Here is a 22,443-nt window from a genome sequence, read left to right as displayed (position 1 = left end):
TTGGATACGTTGTAGTAATGTCGTTGGGTGATAGACGGGATACTCTGTCTGTTCCTTCCTAACCCTCGTTGCATCTGCTGTTGCTAACTCAACGGCTAGGAGGTATCACTTCTGTAGTGAATAAGAGTTCAAAGTTCATACCATTCGCAACCAAGCTCCCGCTGATGTTGGCTTCGTTCTGTAGTTATTATATGAAACATTCTGACATCGGACCGTCGTCCTCACATCATCGGAACAGGAAGTTATATTGTCGTCAAGGGCATATATAGGAAGGTAGAGGAGGGCGTGTTTGAATTTTTTTATAGCCCATGTCCCTTCACAGGGGCGGGCCACTGATTGAGCAGAGCCATATCTTATGAAGACCCAAATCTCACATTTTAGAAGCTAAAATCACATTTCATCCCATCACGAATCATTTCATATTCAAACATTTAAATTGAACAACAATTCCATGTGAATCCGATAACTCTGATGTGTAGACTTTCCACTGTAGAGTTTATGTCATTTAATCATTGATGAGAATGTCTCAGATGACAACCGAACTGACATCATATTCATTAAGTACCACCGCATATGTTCAATTCTTCGGATTACCAGAATATAGTTAATTTCCCCCCACCTTCTGATGTTCCAATGTTAACCAAGGGTTTTGCAAATGTAAACTCAGTAGGGTAGAGAGAGGAAAAAGGGGGGAAGAGGTATTTATGACTGTCATAAACCTAACCCCCAGGCCATCGTCATGACTGGCATATCTGTTTTATTTACTGGTCAATGGAGTCTGTATAGTCCTTTTATTTGAAGAGCTAGATGAGGACTCAGAGTGAATTCATGCATTATGAACTGGCCATTAATTGCCTTCGAGATGAACTAGAGATGAAGACAAACAGCCGTAAAAGCCTGAATGTTTCATGACTTCTAAGGTTTCCTCCCCTCCTCTCCTCCTCTTCTGTGTCCTCTCGTCCTCCCTACTTCCCTATCCTCTCTCTCTTCTCTCAAACTATCCTCTTCCCTAGTGTTGTCAGGCTTCTCTAGCCTTCATCCAACCTATCTATGCTCTAGGATCCTCTCATCTCGTCTAGGTGTCCTCCCCTCTCCTCTCCATCTGTATGTCCATATCTATCCTCTCATCTCATCTATTGCCACAAGCCCTCTTTAAATACCTCCAATATAAGGAGGTCTTAACCCCCCCGAAGAAAACACCCAGTGAAATTTCCCAGGGCATAGAAAAGTGATGTGTGATATTTTGCAGGACATGAACAGCAAAATTAGATTAGGAGTTTAATCAGCCATGCAAATGTTTACAGAATTAAATGCATATCAGGCACATATTTGAGCTGAAGGACATTGTCTGCCTAAAGTCACATTCTATTCAGCAAGTAGCATCCTTGGGGTAAGATGAATGTTCACTATTATCAGTATTGCTTAAATATTTTAGATTGTCTAAAGAAAGAATGGGTGGGGGAGGGGGACTTTGATTGCAGCATGTCTAAAAATGATATGGCCTGCATTTGACCAAGACTGCAGGACAAGCCCTGTCTTACAATTGCCTCTGCTAACATTAGCCCTAACTATAGGCCTTCTCATGAGTCATTCCAAATCCCTTAGCTGAGGTGATTTGGTCAACTGTGAAACGCATATCTAGAAACAATTGTTCTTTGATTGCGATTGGAAACCTTGAACACTCAACTTAATTTTTATCCAAAAATAAATGCACAAATACAAAATATACACTTATTTTTGACAGTTTTTTCCTTCGTTTTTATTTGTAACAGCTTTGAGACAACGTATGTTTTACAATGTAAAACACCTCGGTGGGAATCTGTGTTAAAACAGCGCACAATAAGCACATCTTTTGTAATTATACAATTATTTGGGGGTGATATGAAAGTTGAGTTTCTGGGGTTTCGAAAACAATATTATATGCAGTGATCAGGGCCGGCCCTAGCCTTTTGTGGGCCCTGAGCAACATTTTGTTGGGGGGGCCCCCCACCTCCCAGTCAAAGGTTTAGTGGCCAGAACTTAATGGTGGAGAATAATTTTTCCTGCAATTCTACATATTTTGCCATTGGGCGTAGATTTTCTTTTGCAGTTTTAAAGCAAGGTTGCTGCAATTCTACACATTTTGTCATGACTTATTCCATGTTAATATGATGTGAGTGAGCCCTCTATGTGGGCCCTTGGAAGTCAGGAACCCTGGGCAAGTGCTCTGCGTGTCCGGATGGTAATTTGACCATGATAACTACAAGTTTAGATAGCTGGCTAGACTAACTTACCAATCAAAAATATATATACAGTGGGGAGAACAAGTATTTGATACACTGACGATTTTGCAGGTTTTCCTACTTACAAAGCATGTAGAGGTCTGTAATTTTTATCATAGGTACACTTCAACTGTGAGAGATGGAATCTAAAACAAAAATCCAGAAAATCACATTGTATGATTTTTAAGTAATTAATTAGCATTTTATTGCATGACATACGTATTTGATCACCTACCAACCAGTAAGAATTCCGGCTCTCACAGACCTGTTAGTTTTTCATTAAGAACCCCTCCTGTTCTCCACTCATTACCTGTATTAACTGCACCTGTTTGAACTTGTTACCTGTATAAAAGACACCTGTCCACACACTCAATCAAACAGACTCCAACCTCTCCACAATGGCCAAGACCAGAGAGCTGTGTAAGGACATCAGGGGTAAAATTGTAGACCTGCTCAAGGCTGGGATGGGTTACAGTTTTTGTTTTAGATTCCGTCTCTCACAGTTGAAGTGTACCTATGATAAAAAATTACAGACCTCTACATGCTTTGTAAGTAGGAAAACCTGCAAAATCGGCAGTGTATCAAATACTTGTTCTCCCCACTGTATATGTAACATGTTTACATAACATAACAAGAGAAAACGTTCTGATGCACAACCACGTTTAAATAGCACCTTGTGTATTCTAGTATTCTAACTCTCAACAGTAAGTTAAGACAAACATGTTTGTTTTTTAAATTGGGTTTGGGGGCCTGTTAGCGACCATGGGACCCTAAGCAGTCGCTTAGTGGCTAGATAGAGGATTTAAAAGCCTGTTTTATCATGGGCAGTGCCATTGGGGACTTTCACAATTGTGAAGTAGTAAACTGGGTGGGACTTCCAATGGGTTAAGGAAGGCTCAAATAATTAAATCTGGGTCATGAGGAGGGATCAGCCAATGAACTATGCTCGTGAGCAAACATTCAATAACTGCAGGTGGCATTAAATCACCAACCTTGGCTTTATACCTGTTCAGAAACACACTCCTGGTGGCAGTATGCCTCCTTTCAGTTTGTTTACCAATCATAGAAGTAGTAGATGGCCTTATTGACGCTGCCTGTGCACTCACTGATGCCATAATGGGACATATACTAAGAAGAGTCCTTTATCATTCTCATGTAAGAGTCTAATATTCCATATTGACTATGGATGACGTCACGCGATGAAACATCAGTCGCCATTCATTTCAATGGAGGGAAAGAGATGAGACGCTGAGTGGGTAGGGGAGCGTTAGGCTATGCGAGTAAGGTTAAGAGAGAGTGAACAGGGTGGGACTGAAGTTGGGGAAAGCTGAGCTTTATGCAAATGCTCAGCTATATCGCGGCACAATTGACTAATCGAAGCTCACCATAGCTTCCAGACCCTACTGGATTGGCTGTTGATACCTAGCACTTCGTACAATGCTGTCGGCTTGCTAGCACCCACATGATGGGTGAAACTAGCGGGACCAGGCAAAGTATTGCTGTGTAGTTAATCATGGCTGTAGGGTCGGCCCTGGCGATGATTATTTACAGTTGGACTGAGGGTCGGGACAGCTGTACACATTGACCCCACTGTGGTCAATTGTACAAATGAGAACATGTGGTTGTATGGCTTTGGGTTCTCCAGAGATACCTTAACTACAGCAGAGCAACCATACAGATGTCATGATGCCAGTCCGCTTACAAGTCAAGGTGCAGACACAAGCAATAAAATACATCAATAGAGATGAATTATTGATTTCATATTTATTCAGTTAAAGGGAGAATATAAGTTATATTTTGTATTCAGCAAACCACTGTGTTTGTTCAAGGGCAGACATGTCAAGTCTCTATCTGTGTCTCATTGTGGCCAAACCACTGTGTTTGTTAAAGGGCAGACATGTCAAGTTTCTATCTGTGTCTCATTGCCAAACCATTGAACAGCTAGCTGCCGATGACAGTATGTAGGCCGATGTCAGAAAACTCTAAATACAAAAACAATATTTTCTAAGTTTGTACTCTCACGTAGTCATTCAATTGGTTTTGGCGCCAAGCATTTGTTTGTTGCTCCGCTAGGTTAATTTGTCTTATCATGCCTTTTGTTAATTTAAATGTAATCACTAACAAGTGCACATGTTTTGGGGTAATGAGATCGCGAGAGATTGTGTTTAGAACTTAGGTTTAGAACTCTTTCCAGCTGAAGAGGTGACATTTTGGGAATGTATTTCTGTCTTGCTTGCGGGTTAGTGAATCAAACAGAGCTGCGTTCAGAATTGTTCCAAAGCGCCAATTATCACATGGTTTGCGTGATGCTAGGCCTTGTCTCTAACGCTAGGGGATGGTGTATTGTGTCACAGGCAGATGGAAAGATAGGGCTCTACCTGTGCAGAGCACATGCCCCTTTGCCCTTTGCCCTTCCAGTCTCCAAAGTGTCCTTTTGTGTGGCTTTTGGGTGATGGTATAATTAGTATAATAAATAATAAATACAAATTGGGGTCATTTTTGTTCGGAACCGACTGCCTGCATGTCATCATCAAGTTTGCCAGACCCCACCCCGTCCATTGGTTCCACCTGTTGATCTGCCCTGGAGCCTACAGAGCTCTGTGCGCCCATTTGCGCCTTTTTCCCAGTCTGGAAAACATGCGCCTGGTATTCAAACGAATATGGCTTGAGAGATGCGGTTACCAATCGAGTGTGTGTAGCTATCTAGCTAACTAGTTTAAATATCAACAATACTGCCACAGCAGCATTACACTTCATTAACACTTTATAACACTTGATTTAGCCTACACCATCATCAATATTCAGTCTGGTTGGCTGATACACAGCAGCATTACACTTCATTAACACTTTATAACACTTGATTTAGCCTACACCATCATCAGTATTCAGTCTGGTTGGCTGATACACAGCAGCATTACACTTCATTAACACTTTATAACACTTGATTTAGCCTACACCATCATCAATATTCAGTCTGGTTGGCTGATACACAGCAGCATTACACTTCATTAACACTTTATAACACTTGATTTAGCCTACACCATCATCAGTATTCAGTCTGGTTGGCTGATACACAGCAGCATTACACTTCATTAACACTTTATAACACTTGATTTAGCCTACACCATCATCAATATTCAGTCTGGTTGGCTGATACACAGCAGCATTACACTTCATTAACACTTTATAACACTTGATTTAGCCTACACCATCATCAGTATTCAGTCTGGTTGGCTGATACACAGCAGCATTACACTTCATTAACACTTTATAACACTTGATTTAGCCTACACCATCATCAGTATTCAGTCTGGTTGGCTGATACACAGCAGCATTACACTTCATTAACACTTTATAACACTTGATTTAGCCTACACCATCATCAGTATTCAGTCTAGTTGGCTGATACACAGCAGCATTACACTTCATTAACACTTTATAACACTTGATTTAGCCTACACCATCATCAATATTCAGTTTGGTTGGCTGATACACAGCAGCATTACACTTCATTAACACTTTATAACACTTGATTTAGCCTACACCATCATCAGTATTCAGTCTGGTTGGCTGATACACAGCAGCATTACACTTCATTAACACTTTATAACACTTGATTTAGCCTACACCATCATCAGTATTCAGTCTGGTTGGCTGATACACAGCAGAGAGAGGCAGAAAGACATAGAGAGGTAGGCCTCAAACACAATCAGTCAAATAAACTGAGCTAGCTAACTAGCAGATTTACATCAATTATCATCATCCATAATCAGCTGATAGCCCACCCTCTTTTCCTGATGTCTTTAGGTGCCACTCTAACTAGCTGGCAATGATGAAGAGTGAGTGTGTTGTTGCAGAAATAAATAGGCCTATGCAACAACAACCAAAATGTATTATGTTATGAATTTCCAGATATGATTTATGAAAGTATTTCACTTGTATTTTGAGCACATGCACCCTGAAAGGTCTACACGGCCCTGTACCCCGCTATATGTCATGTTTTAAGCATGATTTAAACACTGTAGTTGAGAAGTGTGTATTCGTGGTAATTGTGTAACTAACTTCATTACCAATAAATGCAATGTGCATTAATGCCAATATTGATGACCATTTAATTGATGAGTGCAAAATGGTATCTTCCAAGTTAAGGCCTGTATAGCCTTAACTCGGCCAGTCAGGGGACAGGTTGCTACATTGTTGCTGTCAGGCGTTATTAAAGTATGGGTATAAATCTTGGCTCAGACTTCATTTACTTATTATTTGATGATTAGCATATTTTATGTTTCTGTCGTTTCATTGTCCTGTTTATTGTTTTGTAAAAGTCTTTGTTCATGTTAACATAAGTTTGCTGCTGCTTATGTTCCTGCCTGACGACTTACATACAATTATTCCGTTGTTCTGTCATTCGCTATATACAGTGCCTTCAGAAAGTATTCAGACCCCTTGACTTTTTCCACATTTTGTTAGGTTATAGCCTTATTCTAAAATGTATTAAAAAGTTTTTTTCCACATCAATTTACACACAATACCCCCATTCAGAGACTTGTCCCGAAGCCACTCCTGCATTGTCTTGGCTGTGTACTTAGCGTCGTTGTTCAGTTGGAAGGTGAACCTTTGTCCCAGTCTGAGGTCCTGAGCGCTCTGGTGCAGGTTTTCATAAAGGGTCTCTCTGTACTTTGCTCTGTTCATCTTTCCCCCGATTCTGACTAGTCTCCCAGTCCCTGCTACTGAAACACATCCCCACATCATGATGCTGCTACCACCATGCTTCACCGTAGGGATGGTGCCAGGTTTCCTCCAGATGTGGCATTCAGGCATTCAATCTTGGTTTTATCAGACCAGAGAATCTTGTTTTTTATGGTCTGAGAGTCTTTTGGTGCCTTTTGACAAACTCCAAGTGGCTGTCATGGGCCTTTTACTGAGGAGTGGCTTCTGTCTGGCCACTCTACCATAAAGACCTAATTGGTGGAGTGCTGCAGAGATGGTTGTCCTTCTGGAAGGTTCTCACATCTCCACAGAGGAACTCTAGAGCTCTATCAGAGTGACCATCAGGGTTTTTTTCACATCCCTGACCAAAGCGCTTCTCCTCCAACAATTACTTCGACCTCATGGCTTGGTTTTGCTCTGACATTCACTATCAACTTTGGGACCTTATATAGACAGGTGTGTGCCTTTCCAAATCATATCCAATCAATTGAATTTACCACAGGTGGACTCCAATCAAGTTGTAGAAACCTCTCATGGATGATCAATGGAAACAGGATGCACCTGAGCTCAATTTCAAGTCATAGCAAAGAGTCTGAATACTTTTGTAAATAAATGTCAAAAAATCTGTTTTTGCTTTGTCGTTATGGGGTATTGTGTGTAACTTGATGAGAAAAATAAATAATTGAAACCATTTTAGAATCAGGCTGTAACATAACAAAATGTTTAAAAAGTCAAGGGGTCTGAATACTTTCTGAATGCACTGTACGTTAGTCTGAGTCTACCGTCATTAAAGTCGTTTGTGGTGACGAGGGGAGTTGTATAAAACAAAGTAATCAGTGATTAGATCGTCTCTAACCAATCAGCATATCAAAGCCAATGCCGCTTTACTCATGTGTGTTCTGGCTCTGGCCCAACCCACCGATTTCTGGACAAATCAGACTGTCCCAAATGTGTTCGCATTCAGTGAGGGTCAGGGAGGTACTCAGATCCAGACTCAATGTGGAGAAGAAACTAACGTCTGTAGGTGTGGCGTAGAGTTTTGTGGGAGAAAGGAGTCTGGGTAGCCAGGCAATATTTCCCATCCCCACTGTTATAAAAGTTCTCATACTGGATAGTGCAGCGTGACCACGCTTTGAAAAAAAATCTAGTGGTTTCAACTTAATAAATCAAATCAATTTTGATTTGTCACACACGCCGAATAGAATGCTTACTTACAAGCCCTTAACCAACAATGCACTTTTAAGAAAAAATACCTACAAAAATAAGAAATAAAAGGAACAAATAATTAAAGAGCAGCAGTAAAATAACAATAGCAAGGCTCTATACAGGGGGTACTGGAACAGAGTCAATGTGCGGGGGCACCGGTTAGTCGAGGTAATCAATTAACTGATTCCACAGCCTTTTCTTTCTTTACTCAACTCTTTAGTCAAAGTGTCACCTGAACGTGACATTTTTAGTTGGTCCAAACTTAGCTCCAACATAGAGAAAAACTTAGGCCAAAATTCTGTCCATTTAAAATGATGTGTTTGCTCAATTTGTCTCATATGTTAATTCAACTAGAAATTATTCTTTTTGCACCTTACCTAAAAAAGGCTGTGGAACTACTTACACACACAGTGCTTTTAACATACATGTTTAAAACGTACATATTTGACATGCATTGACATACGTACATGATTACATTGTGCATGTTCCTTTATACAGTAATTAGTATTCAACATCTCTTCACTTGGGATTTGAACTCGCATAGTAAAATGAATATAGTCAAATATGTACATATGTACACTCCTGTATTATGTCCAGGCATGTGTTCTCAGGACCTATCCAGTGTACAAGTAGGTACACATTTCCTACCAAACATCTATACAAACTTCAAATAGACTCTGGAGTTGCTCTGAACTGATATCATTTTTTTCCTAATTGTCCATTTTCTTCTGATCCAGCTAGATGCTCTTGTGGTCTCTTTCTGTTCCTGCACATTATCCTCCCCTGGCTAAAGATCACAACATCAGCTCCAGTGTGCAGTCCTGAGTGTGTTGTGCTCTGGGCTGTGACAAAGATTGTATTTCTGCACCAAGGGGACCAAAGGGGTTGTATTTCTGTGTTGCACAATAGGATCAATACGCTAGCCATCTAACTTTTATAAACTTTGAATAGAGACTCCACAAAGGCTGATTTTTTGGGGGGCCAGCGTTGGGTTCATCAGGGTCCATGAAACTGGATTTTAATTCCCAGATTAATGTTGAATAAAAGGTTGGATAATAATATTTGAATATGGGACATTTAGAGAATCTAGATAATCAGAAATATAAAGTGGTTAAAGCTGGCTAATTCATTGATGCTGTTTTGTGACATAGCCCCAATACTGTTCAGAGACGGTGTGTACACAGCACACACTCCTGCACTCAATGAGGAAGTTGGCATTTCCTGGTAGTGTTTACATAACTCCAACTAGATGTTGCCCTTAGGAACTGATGTAGGATCTAGGTCAGCTTACACTCTTTGAATCGTAACCTTTGAGGAAAGGGGAAAATACAAACACTGGCCTAAGATCAGTGTTAGGTGCTAGTTTATCCAACTGTGTTTACATGGTGCTGTAGGGCTGCTGTCAAACACACAGAGCATATTTGGTGATGCTAACAAAAATGTATGTGAACAATCAGGTTTGAAACTATGTTGTATATTTGCCATATGACTGTGTTAGCATGTTAGCTAAAGTCTGGGCATTTGCTAATGCAAATCTGCAGGTCTCAAACAAGGGTGATCATTATGCGAGCGTTGCTCACCCAATCCAGTTTCCTTTTTCTCCTAATGCATTGAAATGGGACAGCTCTATGTTTGTATTTTGCCCCTGCTTTAGAAAGAAACCTAATTCTGCTCTTCTGCAATGAGAACATCCCTACCCCAGACATTGGCAATGATGAATAAAAGTAATTCCCCAGCATAGGCTGTTCCAGAACGACTCAGCATCAGGATGTTGTTTAACCCCGATTCTGGAACACTACTCATGGCAGCCATTTTTCATTTGTCCTTTAATAATTTGTCTCACTCTCACTTTCTGTCTATCTCTTGCTATTTCTCCCTATCTGTCATTGTCTCTATTGCTTACTCTCTCTGTCTCTCTTTCTCTTCCCTCACTATCTCTCTTGTTTCTCTACCCTCACTAACTCACACTCTTCCCCTCTCTCTCTAGAAGGCTTTATTTATTCATATGCAGTGCTCCCTGCTCCTCTCTCCTGGCTACCTGCCACATCACTATGCTTTAACCCTGTTAGAGCTGAAACACATTACCCCGTGTCAGGGCCGTCCCTAGACATTAGCAACTGCTTAGGGCCCTGTGGCCGCTAGGCAAGCCCCCAACCCCAAAATATACATCCTTTTTGAGGAACTCAGTCTGGGTCTCAACTTACCGTTGAGAATGAGAATAGTAGAAAACACAAGGTGCAATTTCTAAATGTGGGTGTGCATCAGAAGTTTTTCTCTTATTATGTCAGTCACTGACAGTCACTCAATTAGTCTACCCAGCTGTCTAAACTTGTAGTAATCAGGGTCAGGGGCCCTGACCTCCAGTGGGCCCCCTTTGATTTTGTTAGTCACTCTCACTCAGATATGGCATACGTCTTGGAAAAATCTAAAATTAGCTATAAAACTGCTAAATCTTCTCTCCGCCCCATGGAAAAATGAGTAGAATTGCAGCAAACTTGATTTGAACTTGTTTTTAATGCTTAAGCATGGTAGCAATTGAAAGAGAACAGTTTGGAGATTATGGGAATATTATTAGACCAGTTGAGGACACAACAGTTCACCTGACACAAGACTGACTCCAAACATTACACTGTTGATTACACTGTGCATTTTACATTTACTGTACACATTTGTCACATTTGTATGATAACGAAATGTGAAAATACTCTGAATACATTCAGTAACATGATAAGAATATGAAAAATGAAAAATGTGGGGTAGGTGCAACATAAGACAACAAAAGTGATAAGGGTTTGAGTAAGAGGAAACTGGTGTCTCCAAGCAGCCACACATCTCCCCAAAGTGTTAACAGTTCCTAAGTCATTTCAATGCACTTTATGATTCAAAGAAGAGTCTCCAACTATAAGGTTCTTTTTTGAGCTCTCCTAGCTGTGCCGTTGAGGAACTAGAGCAAGCACACTTGTAGTTGTTTTGTTTGGAACACAGCCCTGCATCCCCGCCAACACACAATTACTGTTGTTTACGCAATCCAAAAACGGTCCATTATAAATCACAATCTGGGTCAGGTGGGCATCATTTGAAAGCGTCTTCTATTGTCAACATGACTAGCTAAGTTATAAAATATGATCTTGCAATGTTAGGTTTTCACAAGGAACTTTAGAGAAAGATTGTAATGTTGGTGTGTATAGAAAGGAGTTATGCGTGCTTTGCTTGTGTTTTCTTCACAATAGGCTCATTCTGTTCGGAACACCCAGGGTATGACGCTACGTCATCTTGTAATTGTACATCAAACGTAGTGATTATAAACGTTTGACATGAGTCTTATGACTGTATATGACAGAATGTGGAGTGCACATTTGGCTTGCTTGTATGACATTAAAGTGGTATTTACTTTAATCGTCAATGTCTGATCTTTCAAAATACGGTACTCTTAATTTACAGCATTTCCCTCACTCAGATAATTACCGGGAGGGATGGGGGAAACTTCTTGTCACAAATGTGTGCATGTTCAGAACAGCTGTCAGTCAAAACCCATACAGCGCTGTGAACCACAGAGTCTGAGCTCTGACTTAATTTATAGCATATTACTGTGCAGACCAATGCGTTTCAATTTAGGCGCTTATCAGTGCCCAAATCTGCCATGTTCAACCTGTCTATGGGTGTGAGTGTAAAGGGTTAAACTGCATCATTATCTCTACGCCCCATGGAGAAAAAAAAAATTGAAGGAAACAAATTGTAAAATGTTTGTTTTCTCTCTGCCGTCAAGAGGGGGTCCAATAAAATATGTTGTACTCGAGGTGATGGGCCCCCAAAAGGCTAGGGCCAGCCCTGTCCCCTGCATCAGAACTGAGGTATCAGGGATGGTATGGTGCATACCCCCTGCCTCTCTGCCTTGGTTGAAGAGTCTGGAACAGGATGTAATAAAAGTAGAGGGGACATTACATTCTCCTCGTCCGTGTGATTGGAGATCAATTTTGGGATTCTGCCCAATCATCTTCTGGCCTATAGGGTTGATAGGATATCATACACTGTTCATTGTTGATGCACACACAATCTCAATAAGCCTTCCAAACCCTCTCAAGGTTCTATGCTGTGTACCTTTCTCAAACACCTCAGGTACTGTGTCACAGGATAACAGGTGTGCCATTACACAGTTGAGTCTCTGAGTGACTTCAGATTATTCTGAGATATGTACAGTTGAAGTCGGAAGTTTACATACACCTTAGCCAAATACATTTAAACTCAGTTTTTCACAATTCCTGACATTTAACCCTAGTAAAAATTCCCTGTCTTAGGTCAGTTAGGATCAACACTTTATTTTACGAACGTGAAATGTCAGAATGTGTCACATTTCATCACATTCCCAGTGGATCAGAAGTTTACATACACTCAAATAGTACTTGGTAGCATTGCTTTTAAAATGTTTAACTTGGGTCAAACATTTCGGGTAGCCTTCCACAAGTTTCCCACAATAAATTGAGTGAATTTGGGCCCATTCCTCCTGACAGAGCTGGTGTAACTGAGTCAGGTTTGTAGGCCTCCTTGCTCACACATGCTTTTTCACTTCTGCCCACAAGTTTTCTATAGGATGATGTCAATAGTTTGTGATGGCCACTCCAATACCTTGACTTCGTTGTCCTTAAGTCCTTTTCCACAACTTTAGAAGTATGCTTGGGGTCATTGTCCATTTGGAAGACCCATTTGCGACCAAGCTTTAACTTCCTGACTGATGTCTTGAGATGTTGCTTCAATATTCATATATTCACATCCTTTTCCTGCCTCATGATGCCATCTATTCTGTGAAGTGCACCAACCCCTCCTGCAGCAAAGCACCTACACAACATGATGCTGCCACCCCCAATGACATCATTTTCTGGAATTTTCCAAGCTGTTTAAAGGCACAGTCAATTTAGTGTATGTATACTTCTGACCCACTGGAATTGTGATACAGTGAATTGTTGGAAAAATCACTTGTGTCATGCACAAAGTAGATGTCTTAACCGACTTGGCAAAACTATAGTTTGTTAACAATACATTTGTGGAGTTGTTGAAAAATGAGTTTTAATGACTCCAACCTAAGTGTATGTAAACATCTGAATTCAACTGTATCATGTGCCATATGTTCACTGCTCTGGGCAAGTGTTCTGCACACATCAGTTGTTTATGAAAGGCATCCACAAGAATATATGATAGTTCTGATAAATGTGTTGCGTAGAGTTGACACCATCTTTCTGATGCAATGGAACAACAGTGGACTTAAGAAACTGCCTGACATTGTTGATAAAAGACACAAATCAAACAATTACCTGAGTGAAGTCTGTTGGGAGGACAGATAGTTTGAGGAAGACAATGTCTTAAACATCGCCAAATAATGAGTAATCACTCCCAACTGATACAAGGTCAAATATGTCTGTGAGGACTCTGTGGCTCAAACACAAAATACTATTGGTTTATAATGGCTTCAAGGGCTGGAAAAGACAGGCTGAACCTTGATGTGTAAACTACAGGGGGATTCATTGAGATAGATAGAGCCTTTTTTAGCTGATTTGTTGATAGTATGAACACTTCAGAGGCAAAAGGCATAGTTAAAACCTCTGTCTAAGAAGCAAGCCACATAAGCACCCTGACTTGAAAGGCTCGATGGCAAAACATACAAGTACATCCTTTCTAGAATAGATGAAGTCCAAAATGGGGTTTTAAAATCTAAATAGACTATGGAAAATGCCCATTGCTGTGGGATTCACACGGGTTGTTTTTTGTATTAGACAAACACTGGCATATATGACATTTAGAAGTGATCACAAACCACACACACACCCACTACTTTCCTGCTGGCTTCGTCTGGTGACATATAGAAGGTAGGACACTGAGGCTTACATTCACTGCTGTATATCCAAAGTAGAGTAGAGTCCTTGCAGTTCTGTCCCTTCCTCTTTTTTGCTCTCTGTGACAAATGATTTGGGAGTAAGGTATGAGGTGAAAGTGCAAACAGAGAGCTGACATCATGTGTTCAAAAGGGCACACCTCCCGTTGTGCCTGATAATTGTGTTGTCATTCTAACAGTGAAGGGCATAAACCCTTTGTCATGGTCTGTAAATAGCCATGGCTAAACATGGGCGTTTGCCAAAGCAGCAGGAACATGTTACTTCAGGTCAACAGGTACGATGGGTTATTATGCAGACATACGGCATTGTAGCACTTACCAGGAGCACTTATACGTTATAACCCCACTATATCTTAGTAGTACTGTACATGAGAGGTCTACAGCAGTTTTGTAGACGGGAGACGTTTGTGTCCATCATACCAATAACGTATAGTGGTTTCACAACTAGAAATACAGAGAATTCAACTTTTCAAGGGACATAATTTCTTATTCTTCTCTCACCCTCTCTCAGTTTTGGCCTTGCATTACACATAACACTCTGCCTAGTCATGCCAAATACAATGAAATGCAGAGCCTCTGGAAGCATATGATAGACTTGGTGTTGGTGCACCTCCGGCTAAACAGTCCAAACAGTTTCCAGCAAATGGAAAAGGGATCTCATACAGCAAACTGGAATCTACTCAGACTACACCTCCTCCTCTGTCATTTCCTCATTCCCTTACTGCCAGAGATGTCCCTGATTTTAAAGGCAAAACGTGTCTGAGGTCAATGTTTTAATGTACCAGTAACATCCCTACAAATCATTCTCACAAATGTTCAGCACTTGTTTCATACTCCAAGAGAGGGTTTGTTATACCGTTAGAAATGGTGTCAACCTCTGACAACATTGAGGAATCTCCAGGGTTTATATTGCCTGTCATTAAATGGCCAGGGAAAACCCATGATTCAGAACGAGGCTGTATGAACTGCAGTAGGAGAGAGAGACGCAGACAGGGGACAGTAAGTGGGGTCACAGGAAGATCCACAAGCCCTAATTTCACGTCAACCGTGCTGCTGTGTTGGCTTAGAGGCCATTTGTTGGGGGTGGAGTTGAAGGGTGTGGTTTGTGGTTAGTCACACACACACACACACATACACACACTGCCTTACTTAGAGAGAAACCAAGTATCTCTAAATATCTGGTGAGTAGGGGCTAAATGTGTGTTGAGCGTTTAGTAAGAGTTTAATGTGAAAGCAAACCACAGCCAAGTAAATGGGTATCACAGGACACCAAGTATGTAAGGAGTATCTAAAGGGCCCTCGGATTACAATCAATATAGAGCAATAATATCAAAATGATCTATCTATTTCCGTCATCCACTTTCCACTAAACTGTAAACTGTCAATAATTGTCCGATGTGACATACACAACTGTTGAAAGTACCATACTGTTGCTTATCATTGTCTTCAGTCGTCTTTGCATTGCATTGTGGCTATTGCCCATTTATCAAGTCAAGGCTGGGCAAGCCTGGATGTGGAATGCACTAGGTTCTGCAGGATTATGTTTAAAGTCCACACTATGTCAGTATTGAAAAAGCAGTGATAATCGTATTCTTAATTAAATGAATAACCAGTTGAGTTTAGGCACCAACTAAAACAGGAAGGTATTCAGAGGAGCAGGCCGATGTTATTCTGCATTTCATTTACACCTGGTGAGTAAATGTAACCCATTCCCTATTGGAAAAGTAGGCCTGTCTCATTTAGGGTAAATACATGTTAACAACTATGTTATTACATGGAGAACATTCATTACAGTGAGTGTCAGGGTCATCGTGTCATTTTAACATTGAATGTGAAAAATTGCAGTAAAATGGAAGAGGGCAATATGTCTACTATAATGAGCAATGACAGTTCTCTAAGCAAATGTACTACATCGCATTACTCACAATAATATATGTGCTAGGTGAAATTGATTATAAAACCAATTAGTTCTTCAAATGATCGTCTCAATTCAACTGGACAGACAGGAAAGGAAAGCAAATTGGACTCATCATTTGGTGTCCCTCAACAGTAGACGTCTATTCATCAGCCATTTGGTTCATGGAGATTGGGCTACCTCTACAGCGCAGACAGCGCTGGGGGCTGGAGCGCATTTCGCACATGATTACGTTCATACGTTGACTAATTTCAGTCATCCACTCGGCACTGAATAAACAGCACCGCCCCAATCTCCCCTTGGTTGTTTGTTTTAAGTGAAGAGCGATCCATCGCAGAGCGCCGGGCTCGATTGACACTGTCTGATGATCTGCTACTGCGGCTGGCTCAGAATAACAAGGCTGCTCGCTAATACCCGTCTATCGGGGCTTTCGCCAAAACACCGAGCGAATAGGATCCAAAAAAGCCAACAAGGCAAGCAAGAACGCCGCGCCGCCGAAGTCCGCACCACAGGATGGCTTCGGGAGACCTTTACGAGGTACTGTGAAACCATGTCTAAAAGAAATACTCAGTAATATTGACGAATACTGGAATTAGGAAGTAAGGGGAGGTCCTCGTTAATGGAGAAAAAACGAAGTCCTAAACCATTTGACAGGCGAAACTAACCAACCCTCTCGAGAAGATGAGGCTCGTCTTTTTTTCGACGTGCCTCGGCGACTTTTGTATGGGGTGAATTGTATAGAGTTGTGAGTGTTCGAGTTCGCGATAAGATCATAAAATATAAACTCCCTATCGGTCGCGCTAGTTGAAAGTCACGATAAAGTGACAGGAGCACTAAACGGACACGTTAAATTGCTCCAGGCGGGTGATGGTTAGGAAGGTGCGCATGCCAGAGGATAGGCAATGTACTATTAGCCTAGCAAACATTTAGTGGAGTTGACAACAATGTAGTGGAGAAGCTTCGATGGAGTTATTGTGGTTTAGATGATGCATTTGTCGTGCCAAAATGTGCGCCTCAACAATTCCGGGGCGCAAAGTTTGCCAAATGTTGAGTGATGGATGGATGGATGGATGGAATAGCCTAGAAGGTCTCGATGATTACGCGCACATCCCACTGGGCACACACGTCAGTTCAACGTCTAGTTTTGATTTAGGCCTACATTTGGTTGAGTTTTCAACTAAAGTGAAATCAATGACATGGTGCCTTTTTTTGTTGGATTTAGGTTAAAAGTTGTGCTAAAAAAAGATGCCCTCGAGTTGATGACTTTTTGCAAATCCAATCCGTTTTCCACGTTGATTCAACGTCATCACATTGCTTTTTGGGGAGTTGAAATGATGTGGAAACATCGTTGATTCAACCAGTTTTGGCCCAATGGGATGGCATGACTTTGATGGGGGTGGATTGGATTTATTGCTGCCAACAACTTGGTCAGTCTTCCATGCTAGTCTTGTGCTTATTGTAGGCCTATTGTTGACAATGTTGCTGACTCCAACTCTTCTTTATTGGAGTGATGTCATGCGACCATGTTTCACTTTCTTTTCACGGTGGCCTATACCAGTTGCACTACAAGGTCATAAACTAGTTGGATTGCCTGGTCATCACCAGATAGGTAAATAAATTGCCTTGTACTTGACCTATTGTGTGGCATGTCACCATCAACTGTTGCCCAGGTTGACATTAGTGCTTGTTCTCAGCTGTGAGCTATTTCCTGCTGTTTGTTGTCATAACTAAAATGTGTGCTTTCCTCTGATTTATTGGCTAGGAATTCTCTGGTACATTGTTTCACTATTGCTTTGAGAAATGGTCAGTTAAATGTCTTCTGAAATGATCCCCATCTGACTGTGTTTGTTAGGCTGTAGTGATTGATTAGAATTCTTATTCATTACATTTGAGTCATTTAGCAGACGCTCTTATCCAGAGGGACTTACAGGAGTGAGTGAATACATTTTCATACTGACCCCCCTTGGGAATTGAACCCACAACCCTGGTGTAGCAACCGCCATGCTCTACCACCTGAGCCATTAGTAATAACATGTTATTTTTAGTCATTAGGCATAACATTGTCATAAGGCCTACATTTCCTGTGTTTGCTGACATAGTTGAAAATGTGCATATCCACTTTCCACCAAATACTCCTCTTCAGGCGTTTGAATCCATATTCAGTCATTTTAATCGTTGCACCGTGAAAGGTTGACCTTAAAAAATATATTTAGTCATGACAAATGCATTTAATTGATGGGAGGTCTGTTGCTCTATATAACCTAACAAGCCCAGGTCACATTTCATATGGCAAATGAATTGGCTACAACATAAATGCACTTTCTGACGGTCAAAACGATCACTTATTGAAATTGACAGTTAGCACATGTTCTTTCTGGACATGCCTTCTTTGCACATAGATCTGTGTATTCCAGTAAGCGAGGTGAACTGAGGTGAGGTGAACTGGTTCAATCACATGTGGTAATACAAGTATGAGAGGAAGACTTCACTATCAATAGTGTCCCTCTGTATGACTCATGAATTGTATTCAGGAAATGTAGGCCTGTACGTGTGTTACACGTGAAGGTGTGTTTAGGCTACCTAACAAACTGTAGGACTATGATACACTTAGTTTAGAAGAATTAAGAAGCTATGATTTGCAGAAGAGGAATTTGAACTATAGTTTTTACTTTCCAATTAGGAACTTCAACATCTAGGCCTATACACCCAGTTAAATGCCATGTAAGTTGAATCAAAATGATCTGAATCAAATTTGAAACATTGAAGAGCTCAGAATTATTGATATTTCAAGATCATGTCTCAACTTAATTTCATAAAGTTTTCAGAGGAATATCTTTGAAATATGATAGGCCTATGACTGTACAATTATGCTACTTTCTTATGCACCATCACTCAAACATTAATCTCTCTTTGCATCTCTCTTTCTTCCCCCCCCCTCCCCCACACACACACACTTTCTTCCTCTCTCACTCACTCACTCACTCACTCACACTCATTTGATGTTCTCCCTCTCCTTATCTCATATTGATTGAGATGGTCTGGGCTATTCAAGTGGCCACCTACACTAGATGCTCCAATGTCTCAGAACACCTGCAGTTCTGCTAAATCCTCTGTTGTGTGACTGAGCAGCAGTAATCCTATGGATTAGCAATGGATAGGCTATATTTAGGAATTTGTGTTATGTTTTCAAGAAATGCATGATATGATGTAGTGAAATATGAATATTCTGTTATAGAAATAAATCACATTTGTACGCCTCCAGAAAATGTCATGAAAGTGGTCATGGAGTGAGCTAAATTAGAACCTTTTGATTAGTCAACAAGTGATTTAAGTATTGCTCAAGTTCAAATCAAATTTTATTGGTCACATATACATGGTTAGCAGATGTTAATGCGAATGTAGCGAAATGCTTGTGCTTCTAGTTCCGACAGTGCAGTAATATCTAATATCTAAGTATTCTAACAATTCCCTAATACACACACATCTAACAAGTAATAAAAATTGCCATCAATTACCTAACACACACAAATCTAAAGGGGTGAATGAGAATATGTACATATAAGTATATGGATGAGCGATGGCCGAGCGGCATAGGCAAGGTGCAATAGATGATATAAAATACAGTATATCCATGTGATGTAAGATATGTAAACATGATTAAAGTGGCATTATTTAAAGTGACTAGTGATCCATTTATTAAAGTGTCCAGTGATTGGGTCTCAGTCTAGGCAGTAGCCTCTCCAAGTTGGTGACTGCTGTTTAGCAGTCTAATGGCCTTGAGATAGAAGCTGTTTCTCAATCTCTCGGTCCCATCTTTGATACACCTGTACTGACCTCCGCTTCTGGATGGTAGCGGGGTGAACAGGCAGTGTCTCTGGTTTTTGTTGTCCTTGATGATCTTTTTGGCCTTCCTGTGACATGGGGTGCTGTAGGTGTCATGGAGGGCAGGTAGTTTGCCCCCAGTGATACGTTGTGCAGACCGCACCACCCTCCACCCTTTATCAGCACAACACACGACCACAAGTTCTTGTTCAAAACAAAAGTAGTTGTAACTGGCTATTGGGAGCGGTGGAGAGAGACTGGAGGAAACGGGTTGACCTCGCAGGGGGAAACGCGGGCCATGAGGGCAATAAACTATGCATTGCATGGGCGATACACAGCACTTAATGGGTCGCCACATACACTGAAGCTGTCTCGGAGACAGTATACTCACAATGTGTTCTTTGACCATTGCTTAAATTGAGATTTGGCGTCTTTCATGAATTCTGTGTTCACTACCAACAAACAGAAATGTCCATTTTAATTTAGAAGGACTAAATGAACCCTTTGACACTGTTTAAACTGCAGTACTCAGCCCTGGCTGACCTCTGTGTGTTCCTGCTATACCCAGGCTCTGGGTACTGTGAACTGGAGACTGAGGCTTTTGGCAGCTCAGGATAGGCATCTCCACCTCCACTGATTCCCTGCCAGCTCATAGTCATGTAATGTGTGTGTTGTTGAACCCCTCCAACCCACTCCCCCTGTCTGTTTTACTAACCTGAGGAAGGAGAGTGTTTTCCCCCTCCTCTCTCTCTCTCTCTCTCTCTGAAGTCGGCTTTGATCTGGTTAGTGTGACAGTGCGCGGGGCGGTAAGCATCATAATCGTCTCTTCATGACACCCCTGCTGCTCGTCCATCTTAGGTTGTTAAGTCATACTAATGTGCACAGCACCTCGGGTGGCAGGAGCATTCGTCACTGCTGGAGCTCAACAGCTCCACATCCACACCTAAAGCCTTTAACATTAAACATTCTCCTGATAGCCTAGTTGGAATGCAGAGGGAATTGAAGTTGTGTATGTTTCTTTTTTGTTTCTAGTGTTTATGTCCACTTGTCTGCAAATGTGCACGTAATCAGTGTTTCTTGGCTTGTGACTCCTATTGAATAGTTGGTGAACAGGCATACAGAAATAATCAATTTGGGAGTAAGAACCCAGCAGGGTGACATGTCAGGTCCGGCCACTAACAATGGCCGTTATGTCAGAGTGAGAAAGAGGATGTTACGGTCTCATTACACCAGCCCAACTGTGTGTGTGTCTGTGTATATGCATGCACGGGTGTGTGTGTGTGTGTGTGTGTGTGTGCTACTGAGATTGAACGTCTGCCCCCTGCTGATTGTCCCCCTTGGGGGTGGTCATTGTCAGAAGGAGCAGACTGGCCAGGGCCACCATGGCGCTGAAAGAAGCAGCTGGCTCCAAGACTCTCCACAGCACAAGTCTCTTTAGTATATCTCCTCTGTCTGGTAATGAGCAAGCTGGACACACACCATTCAGGCTCAATATGATACAGTGGGAAGTGTTCAGATCCCTTGACTTTTTCCACATTTTGTTACGTTACAGCCTTATTCTAAAATGAATAAATAGAAAAAAATCCTCATCAATCGATACACAAATTCCCAAAATGACAAAGCGAAACATAGACATTTTTGCAAATGTATTAAACATTTTAAAAAGCATACCTTATTTACATAAGCATTCAGACCCTTTGCTATAAGACTTGAAATTGAGCTCAGGTACATCCTTTTTCCATTGATCATCCTTGCGATGTTTCTACAACTTGGAGTCCATCTGTGGTAAATTCAATTGATTGGACATGATTTGGAAAGGCACACACCTGTCTATATAAAGGTCCCACAGTTGACAGTGCCTGTCAGAGCAAAAACTCAGCCATGAGGTCGAAGGAATTGTCCGTAGAGCTCCGAGACAGAATTGTGTCCAGAGCTCCTGGAGATGGGAGAACCTTCCAGAAGGAAAACCATCTGTGCAGCTCTCCACCACTCCTCAGTAAAAGGCACATGACAGTCTGCTTGGAGTTTGCCAAAAGCCACCTAAAGGACTTTATGACCTTGAGAAACAAGATTCTCTGGTCTGATGAAACCAAGATTGAACTCTTTGGCCTGAATGCCAAGCGTCACATCTGGAGGAAACCAGGCACCACTCATCACCTAGCCAATACCATCCCTACGGTGAAGCATTGTGATGGCAGCATCATGCTGTGGGGATGTTTTTCAGTGGCAGGGACTGGGAGACTAGTCAGGATCGGGGGAAAGATGAACTGAGCAAAATACAGAGATCCTTGATGAAAACCTGCTCCAGAGCGTTCAGGACCTCAGACTGGGTCGAAGGTTCACCTTCCAACAGGACAACAACCCAAAGCACACAGCCAAGACAATGCAGGAGTGGCAAATCTCTGAATGTCCTTCAGTGACCCAGCCAGATCCCAGACTTGAACCCGATCAAACATCTCTGGGGAGACCTGAAAATAGCTCTGCAGAGCTTGAGAAGATATGCATAGAAGAATGGGAGAAACTTCCCAAATACAGGTGTGCCAAGCTTGTAGTGTCATACCCAATAATCGAGGCTGTAATCACTACCAAAGCTGCTTCAACAAAGTACTGAGTAAAGGGTCTGAATACTTATGTCAATGTCATATTTC

General features: G+C 41.4%; 1 protein-coding gene across 1 annotated transcript in view; it reads left to right on the top strand.

The window, feature by feature from the left end:
- Positions 1-16,241: 16,241 nt before the first annotated feature.
- The window catches only part of LOC115113684 (chromodomain Y-like protein 2), a 47,199-nt gene continuing 40,997 nt past the window's right edge, over positions 16,242-22,443 (top strand). Inside the window, exon 1 of the mRNA XM_029641613.2 lies at positions 16,242-16,510. Coding sequence (XP_029497473.1) covers positions 16,487-16,510 — 24 coding nt within the window. The 5' untranslated portion in view covers positions 16,242-16,486. The remainder of the gene's footprint in view (positions 16,511-22,443) is intronic.

The sequence above is a fragment of the Oncorhynchus nerka genome, linkage group LG28 (genome assembly GCF_034236695.1).
Source record: "Oncorhynchus nerka isolate Pitt River linkage group LG28, Oner_Uvic_2.0, whole genome shotgun sequence".
NCBI lineage: Eukaryota > Metazoa > Chordata > Actinopteri > Salmoniformes > Salmonidae > Oncorhynchus > Oncorhynchus nerka.
Note: the sequence above shows the minus strand (reverse complement) of the source record. Positions and strands in the feature narration are given on the sequence as shown.